Source organism: Sinohyriopsis cumingii, chromosome 10, assembly GCF_028554795.1.
Source record: "Sinohyriopsis cumingii isolate HCF-2022 chromosome 10, ASM2855479v2, whole genome shotgun sequence".
In the NCBI taxonomy this organism is placed as follows: Eukaryota; Metazoa; Mollusca; class Bivalvia; order Unionida; family Unionidae; genus Sinohyriopsis; species Sinohyriopsis cumingii.
In genome coordinates this window covers 109,998,980-110,016,112 of record NC_142970.1, presented here as the reverse complement: position 1 = coordinate 110,016,112, position 17,133 = coordinate 109,998,980, and the positions used below count along the sequence as shown (strand labels likewise).

At 34.6% G+C, this 17,133-nt stretch overlaps 1 protein-coding gene across 1 annotated transcript in view; it reads right to left on the bottom strand.

The window, feature by feature from the left end:
- LOC149791007 (neurobeachin-like protein 1) overlaps nt 1-17,133 on the bottom strand; it is a 225,434-nt gene that overhangs the window by 18,556 nt on the left and 189,745 nt on the right. Inside the window, exons 49-54 of the mRNA XM_089972877.1 lie at nt 15,877-15,974; nt 13,179-13,292; nt 9,121-9,210; nt 7,571-7,680; nt 5,062-5,234; nt 1,306-1,400 (exon numbers count right to left, since the gene is read on the bottom strand). Coding sequence (XP_089829003.1) covers nt 1,306-1,400; nt 5,062-5,234; nt 7,571-7,680; nt 9,121-9,210; nt 13,179-13,292; nt 15,877-15,974 — 680 coding nt within the window. The remainder of the gene's footprint in view (nt 1-1,305; nt 1,401-5,061; nt 5,235-7,570; nt 7,681-9,120; nt 9,211-13,178; nt 13,293-15,876; nt 15,975-17,133) is intronic.

Genomic DNA, 17,133 nt, shown 5'->3' with positions numbered 1-17,133 from the left:
AGACAAGACAACAGCCAGGACTTTGTACATAATGGAGTAGAGAAGACAATGACCAGAACTTTGAACATAATGGAATAAGAAAGACAATGTCCTAAACTTTGTACACAATGGACTAGAGAAGACAATGTTCATATCTTTGTAAAAAATGGAGTAGGCACAATAATGGTCATAGCCTTGTATATAACGGAGCAGAGAAGACAATAGCAAGAACTTTGTCCAGAATGGAGTAGCTAGGCTAACTGTAAGCAACATTCCAAGTTCCCATGTGAAGACAATAATTTACTTGAAACCAGGTGAACTCTCTCCAAATTAAAGTAGAAAAGACTAAACCCATAAAAGACACATCAGGGTCTACAAGACAATGTTATTGCCAAATTGCATCAAAATGTTTTCAATAGTTCTTGACCTGTGTCAGTTACAAGCAACATGCCAAGTGAATATATGATGTCAACTGTCCATAACAATATCTAAAACTGAGTAGAAGAGTCAATCCCAGAAATGGCACATGAGGCAATGTTCATACCTAACTGCACCAGAATATGTTGAATTGACCTTGAGTTGTGCAAGTTACCAACAGTGTGTTCTCAAGGATCATAATTGTGTTAAAAATGGATAGATGAGACAAAACCCATAAAAGGCATATCTAGGGATATGAGACAATGTCCATAGAAAACTGAATCAAATTATGTTGAATGCTTCTTGATTTGTGCCAGTGCCATGCAACATTTCATTTGAAGATTTCAGAGAAGAAGATAGGGAAGGTCTGAATTCAAGTAAATTCCTTTCCATTTTTGCTGCTGGAAATACTGGTGCCACCATATCAGAGCAAGAAATAGTGTATGTAAGTTATCTTGACAATAACAAAAACTACAAAAATAAGTCCTTTGAAGAAATAAATATGTTGTACATTTTTTCTTTTGTTGTTAATATGGATTAAAATACATAACTACATCGAACCATTCAAGTGGGGCCCCAAGTGGCCGAGTGGTCTAAAGTGCTATCCATCACAGATCACTGCCATGTCACCTCTGTCTGCGTGGGTTTGAGTCTCAAGCTCGGCCAATGTGGATAAGTGAGAAAGCTTGCCGGCAGCTTCTCATGAGTCAGTGGTTCTTTCTGTGGTTTTCCCGTGTTCTTCCTCCACCATTAATACTGGCCGCCATGTATAGCCTATCTTGTGCTGAAAAATGGCATTAAACCCTATAACAACAACAACAACAACAACAACAATGAACCATTCAAGTGAAAATGTAGCTTTACAGATATCAAAGTCAATGCATACATACTTTAAGAACAATGTCTCACCTGTTGTTGTACTTGCCAGATCATACAGGTGGTATCTCTGGAGCCTGTGATCAGGTGACTGCCACAGTAATCCAGGGAGAGACATGTCACAATATCTGGAATTTCAAGGAGAAATACACTAATGAGTTTTCGGCAAAGTCGCATAGTAACAATTTACCTCAAATCATATACATATCATATGCAACATACGACACAAAGATTTGGAGCAGAATACTAGGGAAGATTACAAACCCGAAGACAAAGCCTGTGAACTCAAAGTGTTTTGAAGTTATCAAACAAATATTTTAATGTCTTAAAGCTATTAAAATTATTTTAATTCTTAAATAATCTCATACAAATTGATTATGTACAAATTTCCCCAAACAAAAGGGTTGCAATAAACATCCAAAAACGTCTGATATCTGAAACCATCCAAGGATTAGAAAATCATCCCAACTAAGACACTCTTGAAGAGAACTGATTAAGTGAACATCTATTTTTGACAATTTTATTAACAGAATATATGGTTTTATCTGAATTTTGAATAATCTTTCCAATGATTTTATTTTTATGCACACATTAATGTATACTTATAATTTCATACCTCTTTATCCTTACAACCATTATGCATGCATCCATGAATTTACTGATTGTTTCCAGTCTCAACACTTCCAATTATTCTAGGCAAGATTTTATTATATCCAACAGCATATACACTCAGAGAAACCAAAGTTTTTGAGTAAAACATGTCAACCCAATCTTACATTATACCATTCACGGTCTTTAAAAAACCATAGCCCTCCCAAGCAAAAACATACACTCATCTTTTCTTCTGACTTGTTTTAATAATAAAAGGGCTAGAATATTATCAACTTTCTGAGACAGAAACCTGTGTGGGCTCCCTGTCAATAGAAGAATTGGTACAAAATGCCATTGTTCATCAGTTATTACTGGTGTGAAAGTGTATGCTCTTCTTAGAATGTAACTGCAGGGAAGGCTTGGGAGGGAAAAACTATCAACTAAGTATTATCTACTCCTAAAATTGGTTTCTTTTTTAAATACATTAACCAATCATAATGTTTTATGAGAATAGGTGAAAACAGTGGGAATTACATCCCTTTATCCCATATCAGGCCCTGGATGTGGTTTTCTAATATATGTGCAGAAGCTCTGAGTCTCAAGTGAGATACAGGCTATGGTTGACACAGTAAAATATAGGGATACAGTCTCAAGTGAGATACAGGCTATGGTTGACACAGTAAAATATAGGGATACAGTCTCAAGTGAGATACAGGCTATGGTTGACACAGTAAAATATAGGGATACAGTCTCAAGTGAGATACAGGCTATGGTTGACACAGTAAAAGATAGAGATACAGTCTCAAGTGAGATACAGGCTATGGTTGACACAGTAAAATATAGGGATACAGTCTCAAGTGAGATACAGGCTATGGTTGACACAGTAAAATATAGAGATACAGTCTCAAGTGAGATACAGGCTATGGTTGACACAGTAAAAGATAGGGATACAGTCTCAAGTGAGATACAGGCTATGGCTGACACAGTAAAATATAGGGATACAGTCTGAAAGAAAACAGATGGAGCAAACATCCTTGTGATGAGGAAACTCCTAACTAATGATCAAAACTGAAGAAAAAAAAAGCAACAACTGTAAGGAACTTGTAAGGCCAAATAAGACAATGCTGACCAGATAAGTCAGAATTCTGACCAGGCATGAAAGTATGTGGTAGCTGACAAATAGTGGAATGTGATAACAATCCCTCTGTCCAAGGGATATCTGACAAATGAATGAGCAATGGCAAAGAAATCTGGGTCAGTAAAAAGCTTTCTGTGGAAATTTCTTTTCATGCTGTTGACTACATTTGTTACGGAAACAACTGTTTCAAGGTTTCCATAGTTTTGTATCTTTATCCATATTTATAGCACACCAAAATAATATGTTCAATTTTGAAAGGTTCGTATGTCTGGTAACTTTGCATTTTAATTTGTTTGTTGAGTGGTTCTTTGTTTGATACAGTTGTGTAAATTTTCTTCTACTCTAAGTAATGGCAGCTAAATTAAATGGCAGAGGAGCATCATTTATATAAATATGAAATAGTTCTGGTTAGGAAATTTCTGTCAAATCTGATCGGTCTATTAAGTAGCTTGTTTTAGAAAAAGTCATTCAAGGTTGTTCTAATGTTAGCAATGGCAGGTTCACTGGATGGGAGACTGGGCATCTTTTGTACACAATTAAATGCTCTTCAAGCCAGAATGCTTCCTGCACCCTTTTCTAAATCCATTTGAGCAGTTTTCAGCAGAATTCTTTTCAAAAACAATTTCCATTAGAAATGGCAGCCATATCTGATAGTGAATCAGCATAAATTCTAGAAAAAAATTAAAGCTGTTAGTGCCAGAATACTTCGAGTCAAATTTGGTCAATTTCTGCCAAGCAGATATTTTTTTAAAGATATCAATTAAATGTTCTACTATTTTTTGTAACAATGGCCATATCTGATGACAGATCGGCATCAATGACATAAAACTGAAAACACCGGAAGCTTTCTGTCAGTTTGGTAAAATTAAATTCAGCTGTATTTGTGAAGAAGTCATTTTAAGGTTTCATTATATTTTTTGCAATAGTAGTCATATTCAATGGCACATCGGCATCAGCTGACTAAATCTGAAAACCCTTTATGCCAATATGCCTTTAGCCAAATTTGGTCCATTTCCTTTGTAAGGAGTCATTAATGGGTTTTTTGATTTTTCTAATGGCAGCCTCTTGTTTTGATAATACAATCTATATGGCAACTAAAACAAACCTAGATGATATAGCTTTGGTGTCTTCTTCACATCTACATGAGTACATAGATACATAGAGAGGCAATGATAAACATACATAAAGATATATATAGGTATGCATAGGGAGACAGTCCTTAACATATACATGCATAAAGATATATACAGGTATGCATAGGGAGACAGTCCTTAACATACACATGCATAAAGATATATATAGGTATGCATAGGGAGACAGTCCTTAACATACACATGCATAAAGATATATATAGGTATGCATAGGGAGACAGTCCTTAACATACACATGCATAAAGATATATATAGGTATGCATAGGGAGACAGTCCTTAACATACACATGCATAAAGATATATATATATAGGTATGTATAGGGAGACAGTCCTTAACATACACATGCATAAAGATATATATAGGTATGTATAGGGAGACAGCCCTTAACATACATATGAACACAGAAAGAGGAATTGGTAAATTGGTAAATAAGTGAAGAGACATGGCAAACAGAGAGACAGTAAACAGATAAATAGACTGTGGTAAACAGAGAAAGACTGGTAAATGCAGATATTGGTAAATACAGACTGACATATAAAAATAGACACACAGATGAATGGAGAGACATGTGAATATAGGGAGAAACTGGAAAATGAAGAAACATACAGAGACAGTGGCAAATACAGATCACTAGTAAATAATGAGACACTGGTAAATACAGATGCATTAGTAAATAGTGGTAAATTGAGATGCATTAGTAAATAACGAGACAGTAGTAAATGGAGATGCATTAGTAAATAATGAGACAGTGGTAAAAGGAGATACCCTGTTGATGAAAAATATCACCAAGGTTAAGATTTTGTGACAATGTTTTAGAAAGCAACACAAAGGCAGGTTAATCAGAGAACCATTCACAGAGAAGATAGTTGTGTATTCCACTTAAGAACTGTTGATATTAATTTACTTACCAATATGCCTGACTATGTGGTTAACTTTTTTGCCCCTGCCTAGATGGAACACCTGAACACTGTTATCCCAGTGTCCTGCACTAAATAGGAGCTTGGCATCATGGGATACCACAAACAATTTTGGATCAATTTTCAAGCCTGGGGCAAATGGGCAACTCAGTTTCTTCTTGCTCCTAAAAGTGGAAATTTCTGGGTACTTAATTAACATATACTACACAGTATGCTGGCATATAATTACAATGCATAATTACACTATATGTGGGCATATAATTACAATGCATAGTTATTACACTATATGTGGGCATATAATTACAATGCATAGTTATTACACTATATGTGGGCATATAATTACAATGCATAGTTATTGCACTAAATGTGGGCATATAATTACAATGCATAGTTATTGCACTAAATGTGGGCATATAATTATAATGCATAGTTATTACACTATATGTGGGCATACAATTATAATGCATAGTTATTACACTATATGTGGGCATACAATTACAATGCATAGTTATTACACTATATGTGGGCATATAATTATAATGCATAGTTATTACACTATATGTGAGCATATAATTACAATGCATAGTTATTACACTATATGTGAGCATATAATTGCAATGCATAGTTATTACACTATATGTGAGCATATAATTACAATGTATAGTTATTACACCAAATGAACAATTGTGCTTATTGTGCTTTAAACTAACTCAATACAACAGGAAGAGGTGTATGTTTCATTATAAAATTTCCACCATCAAATATAGTTCTTAAAAAGATCATTTCAATACTTGAATCAGCATGGAATGTACATCTTTCAGAATTTGTGTATTTTATAAATATTTCTTGTTCATATAAGTTCATTTATAAATGGTATTTGTTTCTTATTTAGTTGTGTAATTGTTATTTCAACCTGCAAATTTCTGAGTATTTAAGAAACATATAAAGACAATTTCAAATAGGTAATGATTTAATATTCAATTTATTCAATGAGATGAATGATTCTTTATTTTGTGAATCCTGACAAACAAAAGCTGGCAATTATTCAATGAGTTTAATAAATTCAACATTAAATCATTACCCATTTGAGATTTTGTTTATCACATGGATTGTATTCTAGTGGAAATGGTCTAGACAGAAAGAAGAACATAATGAGTTATGTCATTTTATTTAATTCTGTCTCACATCCTGCACTTCTTGTGCATCAGAAATTTTGATGAGTGTTGACAATATTTCCACTGAAATGGGTATCAATTCCACCATGGGTATTCACCACAGATGCAGTACTGGATACAGCCAAATAAACAGTATATCAATTGTTGGATATTTGTGAGAAGGGATGACTAATAGATGCTGAAATTGTACTAAATATCCTTCTGAGGCATTGCTGAGTATTGAGGATAACTTATTTGGCTGTGCTGATTCGCATTCAAATGGCTCTAGTGATTCCCAAATTTAATGGGACCAGATATTTGTATTTTTTATTTGGAAGAATGCTGTGGATAGATAGATTTCTGTCGACTGGGAAACCAGCATTTGTCAACATTCTTCTCATAAGAGATTTGACTTTATTTACTCCTATAGGCTGACATATAAATTATGCATGTCCTGGGCCGAGTTTCAGGAGCCATACCACATGTCAACTGCAGGGTAAATGGGACCATTTGCATTACAACGGTCTCTTATCTTGGACATAGTGATGGATTTTTTTAGTCTATTTACTTTTTCTGTTTAACTAAGCAAAGCAGGTTTATTCATTTTCTAGTATAAGTTTGGCATACAGAACATTCTATGTGAGGTAAATGGGCTAAATTCCAGCATGTGTAACTACAAATGGGTTTTTGTTACAGTTTCCAATTTTTCATAATGTCCAAATGGCTAAAATTTGAATGACATCTGCCATACTGTTGATAGTAACAGTAAAATAAAGTGGTTCCAGGACAGGTAGGATGCAAAAAAATCCTCACAGTCAAAGCCAATCATTAATGAGAAAATTGTACATGGATATCATGGACCTAATTAGACCAATCTAATTCATAGAAAGTTAATGTGATAATGTTTCAAAAATAATAAATTGTACACACTTTATGTACAGAGTACCTATATGTGATAAACATGATTGTAAAATAATAAGAACACAGTTATATAAGTAGAAGACATCTTTATCTACAGTCCTCACACTTTAAAGAAAATGAAGATTCAGTTATAATAGATAAATATAATCAAAGTACAAACTGTGCTATGAATTAACAAATTTGTGGTAGATACAACCACAAATTTTTATTAATGAAATGAACAATGATTCTGCTGCTGAAGTGATAGGATACCTTTCCAAATCCACAAATTCAAGTAGTGATCAAAATTCTGTTTTTTTATATATAAAATCACACAAATTTATGTCCATGAAAGTACAATACTTGACATTAATAAGTAGAGTAATTATAAATACATGACGGGAAAATACCCACCATATGCGAATACAGACTGAACTGATTCTTACTTGGGGTTGGCAGTTGAAGGGTCCTTATCAAATGTGAAATAGTTGGAAATGTTCTTGTCGTAGGGTAGCCAGCCATGTGTACCTATAATCCCCATTTCTGTTATTGTAACCTGAAATCAAATTGAGAATAGGATGATTTGGAGGGTTCAAGCAATATTAATTTCAATACAATCAAATAGAAGAATACCTCTCCAGTCACACTGCTGTAAAATAATGCTTATAATATTTTTCTAAATTTTCTTTTTTTATATTAACATCTGAAACATTGCTGGAGAAATTAATGTTGTGATTTCCATTAAAGGCATTTTCTCCAAGTGATTCATAATGCAGAGAAACAACCAAGGGAGGTAACTACTACTTGGCATAATCATTTACCTAAATTTGATTTGTCTTGCCTCCCTTGTCATACAAAATGTATCTGCAGGGCATCTGGATCTTTACATTGTTGCCAATTTTATCAAGACCATAATGTTTGTCCCTTTTAATTGTAACACAGACTATATTTGGTAAAAGTGAATGGACACAATGCCATATGGCTTGGATAGACTTAAGTCTTCCTAGTGAAGAAAATAGAACAAGCAGAGATATTTATCATTATCACTTTCCGAGTAATAACTTTTGGTCCTTTGGATGAAGTAAAATGCCAATCAAGATTTAAAGTTGCAGTGAAAATCTTGTGCAATGTTTATAATGTCCTCAATATGGCTCAATTTGTGTTCATACATGTTGAAAAAAAGTGGTGCATGTCTAAACGTGTTCTTGACCCATTTATAATCATGTGACCTGAATGCTACATTCTCAATAATTAACAGACAGTTACTATTCTTATGCCTTAATTGAAAATTTCATCACTATAGTTTCAGGATGCTCTACCAACCACACTCCTAGATAAGGCTTCAAAACTGTTCCCAACTATCACAGGCTAAAGTTTATTCCAATTTTCACTCAGGAATGTAGAATAGGTCTTACACACCCTTCCATATGTGTGGATGAGAAAATGAAAGCAGCCAGTTTGCCCTGGGATGTGTTCCATTATGATATTTCTGCTGAGAAGGTAATTACCTTTTAAAAAGGTTTATATAAAAAAAATGGGACCTTGCATTCTAAAGACTGTAAGCATTTTGGGCTTTATCTTTGTTTTTATTGTCTTTCCGTTGCATGAAGTAAATCAGAAGACAAAATTCCTCATCAGTGAGATGCTACTTACTACCATATATATCTTATCATAAGCTGGAGTGAGGCACATTGTAAATTAGCAGCAAAGAGGCTGGAATTATCACTTAACAAGATTTTCTTAAATATTAAAAGTGCTTCTATGTTTTGGGAATGTCAATCTTACCATCCAGACTGCACATAATACTAAAATAATTATAGTACACATTTATGGCTGGGTCAACTAGTCAAATGCCTTTTATATGGGTCCAAAATTAATGGCAAACACTAGACTTGAACTCAGAACCTGCTAATACTAAAGTTAGTTTCCTGCCCTTGGTCATGCTAAAACTTTCTAACAAGCAAACATATGGCTTTTTTTTCCTCTCTTGACTTACCATGGTATCTGACATCCCATGTTGTATGATTGATCGAGCTTGGTTCCGTGGAACTGACACATAAACTAATGGATCCTTTTCTGTAGAGACCTGCATTAAGTACATAAAAATGTTTATTACTGTTAACATATGAATGTCTCCTCTCTTGCACTGTCTATGCAAAATTATTTTTTTGTAATGAGTTTCTTGGGAGTCACCTTTGAAGATACTGACAAACAGAGGTAATTTGACAAACTAGAGCTAATTCAAAGGGTGCATTGAAAAAGGCCCCTCTCACAACAATTTACCAAGAAGAATTGTAAAGAGTTGAAACTGTGTTGGGAAATCAAAGATGGGTGAAGATGGATATTTAATGGCCATAACATCTCCAACTGATGACATGGAATGCTGGAAATCAAGATCTCATCTACAATAAATCCCATACCAAATCTTTAGTAAAGTTAACCATCCTCGATAAAGTACTGCTTATTTATAATTGACAAGCGTTATTATGTTCACAAGCCATGACAGATAAAAAACAAAAAAACAAGTCAAGACCTCTGACTTTGAAAACAAGGTCAGACTCTGACTATCAACTTGGTTACTGAAAAGCAACAAATACAAAGTCTGGTTAAAATTCATTTGTATATCTACAAGACCTTCTGATCATAATACAAAAATGGCATATGGTGACCTCTGACATGAACCCTAGGCAGGTCAGCTTTCAAACAATTTTCAAAATAGCAAGGTCATGTTTTAAGGACCAATTACACACTGCAAGAGTGTTTTAGAAACACCCTGTGGTCATCAACAGGATAACAGAAAGAAGCAAAAACAAGTTTTGTAAAACTTAACAAATAATTTAATCATCTAACTTTTAAATGAAAATGTGATGGAGACTTACAGTATTATGAAGTGAATCCAAAATAATCTTGATAAATTTCTATGACAGTCCAAAATAATGAAAAGTTCTGTATAATTTAAGACCAGAGATCTTTGCTAAGAATTGTGACGCTGTCAAGATGGTGTTGTACAGAACTCTTCTGAATAATTCAACATAGTTTCAGAATAATATTATAGTCCAAATAATGAGCACTTTCTACTTCCAGCGATAAGTCCAAACAAATATTTTCCCTCTCGAATAATATCAAAGAACAACAGCTGCTGACATGAACAAAAGAAATAACAATAACTGAAAATCTGCTCAATTCTCTTCTTAAATACACCTACTATTATGACTAGATATCACAACATACCACACTTGACAGATCATACTACTCAAATTATTTCAAAAATGCCCATTCATGTGACCTAGCCCAACCAATGGGAAATAACTTAATTCTTCTAGAACCATTAAAACCCCCACCAGCCAAAGAGAAATTAACTCAAAAGTCATCATCAAGTCTTATTATTAAGATTGTCATTTGTAATTTTATGCACATACATAAGCATCTATTTATAGATCCTATGTAATTTTACACTCTTAATATTTATAAAACTGACCTAAGTCACATAGGCAAAATCTAACTAAAGATACAAAATTACAAAAATTAGATAAAACCATGTATCAGGAGTTACAAACAATATCGATAAACGTAAGACACCATTCTTGCAAGTGGACTAGTGACTACAAGATTTTTCGATTGTCACTTGGGTTGCCATGGTGAAGGTCAGATCATCACCATTTTCATTCTCGACTTGTTACATGCTGTTATAGTGCTTTAGTAAAAACACCATGCCGATACAACCATCCATTCTGGAGAAGCAGCCATAAGAATTTAAAGATCACTAACATGGGAGACATTTTGACAGATCAACATCATTTTAATATATCACAAACTACACATGACACAAAGGGCTTTTGTGAAAACCTCAGTGCTTAATACAATGATATGTTCAGAAAGAGCTGTCATATCAAGATTTATGTGACAAATACTGTGTTGACCATACAGAATCCAAGATTTATATGAAAAACACTGTGTTGACCATACTGAATCCAAGATTTATATGATAAACACTGTGTCGACCATACCAAATCCAAGATTTATGTGATAAACACTGTGTTGACCATTCTGAATCTGAGATTTATATGTAAACACTGTGTCGACCATATTGAATCCAAGATTTATATGAAAAACACTGTGTTGACCATACTGAATCCGAGATTTGTATGATAAACACTGTGTCGACCATACTGAATCCAAGATTTATTTGATAAACACTGTGTTGACCATACTGAATCCAAGATTTATATGAAAAACACTGTGTTGACCATACCGAATTCGAGACTTATATGATAAACACAGTGTTGACCATACTGAATCCAAGATTTATGTGATAAACACTGTGTCAACCATACTGAATCCAAGATTTATATGATAAACAATGTGTCGACCATTCTGAATCCAAGATTTATATGATAAACACAGTGTCGATCATACCAAATCCAAGATTTATATGATAAACAGTGTCGACCATACCAAATCCAAGATTTATATGATAAACACAGTGTCGACCATACTGAATCCAAGATTTATATGATAAACACAGTGTTGACCACACAGAATCCGAGATTTATAGGATAAACACTGTGTCGACCATACCAAATCCAAGATTTATATGATAAACACTGTGTCGACCATACTGAATCCAAGATTTATATGATAAACACAGTGTCGACCATACTGAATCCAAGATTTATAGGATAAACACTGTGTCGACCATACCAAATCCAAGATTTATATCATAAACACTGTGTTGACCATTCTGAATCCAAGATTTATATGATAAACACTGTGTCGACCATACTGAATCAGAGATTTATATGATAAACACTGTGTCGACCATACTGAATCCAAGATTTATATGATAAACACTGTGTCGACCATACTGAATCCAAGATTTATATGAAAAACACTGTGTCGACCATACTGAATCCAAGATTTATATGATAAACACAGTGTCGACCATACTGAATCCAAGATTTATATGAAAAACACTGTGTCGACCAAACTGAATCCAAGATTTATATGAAAAACACTGTGTCAACCATACTGAATCCAAGTTTTATATGATAAACACAGTGTCGACCATACCAAATCCAAGATTTATATGATAAACACTTTGTCGACCATACTGAATCCAAGATTTATATGATAAACACTGTGTCGACCATACCAAATCCAAGATTTATATGATAAACACAGTGTCGACCATACTGAATCCAAGATTTATATGATAAACACAGTGTCGACCATACCAAATCCAAGATTTATATGAAAAACACTGTGTCGACCAAACTGAATCCAAGATTTATATGAAAAACACTGTGTCGACCATACTGAATCCAAGTTTTATATGATAAACACTGTGTCGACCATACTGAATCCAAGATTTATATGAAAAACACTGTGTCGACCATACTGAATCCAAGTTTTATATGATAAACACAGTGTCGACCATACCAAATCCAAGATTTATATGATAAACACTTTGTCGACCATACTGAATCCAAGATTTATATGATAAACACTGTGTCGACCATACCAAATCCAAGATTTATATGATAACCACAGTGTCGACCATACTGAATCCAAGATTTATATGATAAACACAGAGTCGACCATACTGAATCCAAGATTTATATGATAAACACTGTGTTGGCCATAATGAATCCGAGATTTATATGATAAACACAGTGTCGACCATACCAAATCCAAGATTTATATGATAAACACAGTGTCGACCATATTGAATCCAAGATTTATATGATAAACACAGTGTCGACCATACTGAATCCAAGATTTATATGATAAACACAGTGTTGACCATACTGAATCCATGATTTATGTGATAGACACTGCGTTGACCATACTGAATGTGTTGACCATACTGAATCCAAGATTTATATGATAAACACTGTGTCGACCATACCGAATCCAAGATTTTGATGGTGTAATGAACAGTGGACAAAAACAAAAACACATGAATAAATAAATGAACACACAAACCAAAGGGCAAGATGCTGTATTCCCTCCCATCTCTGTTAGTAAGGCTATAACAAGGTTAAAAATACAAACCTCAACAAAGTACAACTTCAACTGGTCCAAGAAGTCGAAAACACTTAGGCGTCTATCTGTTTTCATGGCTTTGGTCACAACCTCTTCAAAACTCAGCCTCTGAGGATGGGGCTCCTATATGGAATGAAAATGTCATTCTTACATAGCAAAGATTAAAGGCATTTGAATTTTCCTGCCATATGTGTTTGGACAACATAGACAATAAATAGCCATAATCAATTGCCATAGTATGCAATATTGGTCTGGCATGGGTCTTTCATCAGTATCTAAAATGACCTGGATAGGTAGCATTTACCCTGGATTTCAATTGATGTGGTGAGGTATACAGTGGAGGGAATTTATGGAGACATGCCATTATTTCAATTTTAATTTGCTGTTGTTCAATTAAATGTTAAATGTAATGCAAAAGAAACATATGACTCCATACCATTTGACTTGTGTCTATCTGAACAGCTGTTCCTGAATTTTACATGTGTTTGAGTACAGTTCCTGTCATATGCTCAGCTGAACCCAGCCACAACAGCTGATGAATTCTGGTAACAATTAGCTGAGAATACTTTAGAACTTAAAGCTGACATCTGAATTCTTCATCTGGATACTCAGCATTAGACCTAAGGTGTTTTTTTTTATGTTACTCTTTTTTCTGAACTTAAAATTAGACCTAAGGTGTTTGATGTGATCAAAGCTTGCATGAGTCCATAAATCACTTGGATATGTGACTGAGTTGTACAAATATCATGTAAATCCAAGAATCTATACATCTATGCTTTTCCTACCTAGTGTCTTAAGTAACTGCTGTAAAACATCTGTAACATATGATAGTTTCTAACCTTCAACAGTTTACATGGAGTCTGTAATAGTTACTGACCTTCAACAGTCTACATGGAGTTTGTAATATTTACTGTCAACAGTCTACATGGAGTTTGTAACAGTTACTCACCTTCAACAGTCTACATGGAGTCTGTAATCGTTACTGACCTTCAACAGTCTACATGAAGTCTGTAATAGTTTCTAACCTTAAACAGTCTACATGGAGTCTGTAACTGTTACTAACCTTCAACAGTCTACATGGAGTCTGTAATAGTTTCTAACCTTCAACAGTCTACATGGAGTCTGTAATAGTTACTGACCTTCAACAGTTTACATGGAGTCTGTAATAGTTACTGACTGTCAACAGTCTACATGGAGTCTGTAATAGTTTCTAACCTTCAACAGTCTACATGGAGTCTGTAATATTTACTGACCTTCAACAGTTTACATGGAGTCTGTAATAGTTACTGACCTTCAACAGTCTACATGGAGTCTGTAATAGTTTCTAACCTTCAACAGTCTACATTGAGTCTGTAATAGTTTCTAACCTTCAACAGTCTACATGGAGTCTGTAATATTTACTGACCTTCAACAGTCTACATGGAGTCTGTAATAGTTACTGACCTTCAACAGTTTACATGGAGTCTGTAATAGTTACTGACCTTCAACAGTCTACACTGAGTCTGTAATAGTTACTGGCCTTCAACAGTTTACATGGAGTCTGTAATAGTTACTAACCTTCAACAGTCTACATGGAGTCTGTAATAGTTACTAACCTTCAACAGTCTACATTGAGTCTGTAATAGTTACTGACCTTCAACAGTTTACATGGAGTCTGTAATAGTTACTGACCTTCAACAGTCTACATTGAGTCTGTAATAGTTACTGGCCTTCAACAGTTTACATGGAGTCTGTAATAGTTTCTAACCTTCAACAGTTTACATGGAGTCTATAAGAGTTACTGACCTTCAACAGTCTACATGGAGTCTGTAATAGTTTCTAACCTTCAACAGTCTACATGGAGTCTGTAATTGTTACTAACCTTCAACAGTCTACATGGAGTCTGTAATTGTTACTAACCTTCAACAGTTTACATGGAGTCTGTAATAGTTACTGACCTTCAACAGTCTACATTGAGTCTGTAATAGTTACTGGCCTTCAACAGTTTACATGGAGTCTGTAATAGTTTCTAACCTTCAATAGTCTACATGGAGTCTGTAATAGTTTCTAACCTTCAACAGTCTACATGGAGTCTGTAATAGTTACTGACCTTGAACAGTCCACATGGAGTCTGTAATAGTTACTGACCTTCAACAGTTTACATGGAGTCTGTAATAGTTTCTAACCTTCAACAGTCTACATTAAGTCTGTAATAGTTACTGACCTTCAACAGTCTACATGGAGTCTGTAACAGTTACTAACTTTCAACAGTCTACATGGAGTCTGTAATAGTTTCTAACCTTCAACAGTCTACATGGAGTCTGTAACAGTTACTAACCTTCAACAGTCTACATGAAGTCTGTAATAGTTTCTAACCTTCAACAGTCTACGTGAAGTCTGTAATAGTTTCTAACCTTCAACAGTCTACATGGAGTCTGTAATAGTTTCTAACCTTCAACGGTCTACATGGAGTCTGTAACAGTAATAGTTACTGACCTTCTACAGTCTACATGGAGTCTGTAATAGTTTCTAACCTTCAACAGTCTACATGGAGTCTACAATAGTTTCTAACCTTAAACAGTCTACGTGAAGTCTGTAATAGTTTCTAACCTTCAACAGTCTACATGCTCTGTAATAGTTTCTAACCTTCAACAGTCTACGTGAAGTCTGCAATAGTTTCTAACCTTCAACAGTCTACATGGAGTCTGTAACAGTAATAGTTACTAACCTTCAACAGTCTACATGGAGTCTGCCCAAAGTTGTTGATCATACCCTCCAGAGCTTTCCTCTCCACAGGATTCTGTATAGCATCCAGATCCACAGCACCTAGGAAATAGCACACTTTTTAAACACTGGGTAGTCATATAAATTTACACATCTGCAACACAACACACTTTTTAAACACTGGGTAGTCACAGATATCTACATATCTGCAACACAAGACACTTTTTAAACACTGGGTAGTCATACATATCTACACATCGGCAACACAACACCCTTTTTAAACACTGGGTAGTCATACATATCTACACATCGGCAACACAACACACTTTTTAAACATTGGGTAGTCATACATATCTACACATCGGCAACACAACACACTTTTTAAACACTGGGTGGTCATACAAATTTACACGTCTGCAACACAACACACTCTTTAAACACTGGGTAGTCATACATATCTACACATTGGCAACACAACACACTTTTTAAACACTGGGTAGTCATACATATCAACACATCGGCAACACAACACACTTTTTAACCACTGGGTAGTCATATATATCTACACATCGGCAACACAACACACTTTTTAAACAATGGGTAGTCATAGATATCTACACATTGGCAACACAACACATTTTTTAAACACTGGGTAGTCATACATATCTACACATCGGCAACACAACACACTTTTTAAACACTGGGTAGTCATACATATCTACACATCGGGAACACAACACACTCTTTAAACACTGGGTAGTCATACATATCTACACATCGGCAACACAACACACTTTTTAAACACTGGGTAGTCATACATATCTACACATCGGCAACACAACACACTTTTTAAACACTGGGTAGTCATTCATATCTATATTCTTAATAGAAATTATATGTGGTCTATAGTTTCTGAAGCAACTGCCCCGTCTGTCCCACCCACCCCCCACCCCCCATTACAATGCTTCTGACCAGATGTATCTAATACAACCTAATATTCTTGACTGTACCTGGTTAACAAATGAAACACAGACAGTTCACAAATGTAGTATAATATAATATTAGACAATTTATTTTTCTTTAATACAGAACACATTACTGTACTTAAAAAGCTCAAATAAAAGCTTTCAAATAAGCAAGAGCTGTGTCTGCAATTCCTCGCTATCCATATAAAAAGTTGTGGCAGATAAGGTACATATATTTACTTAGCAGATTATGTGACAAAATGGATTGACAGAATGTTGCAAATTTAAAAGGCAAT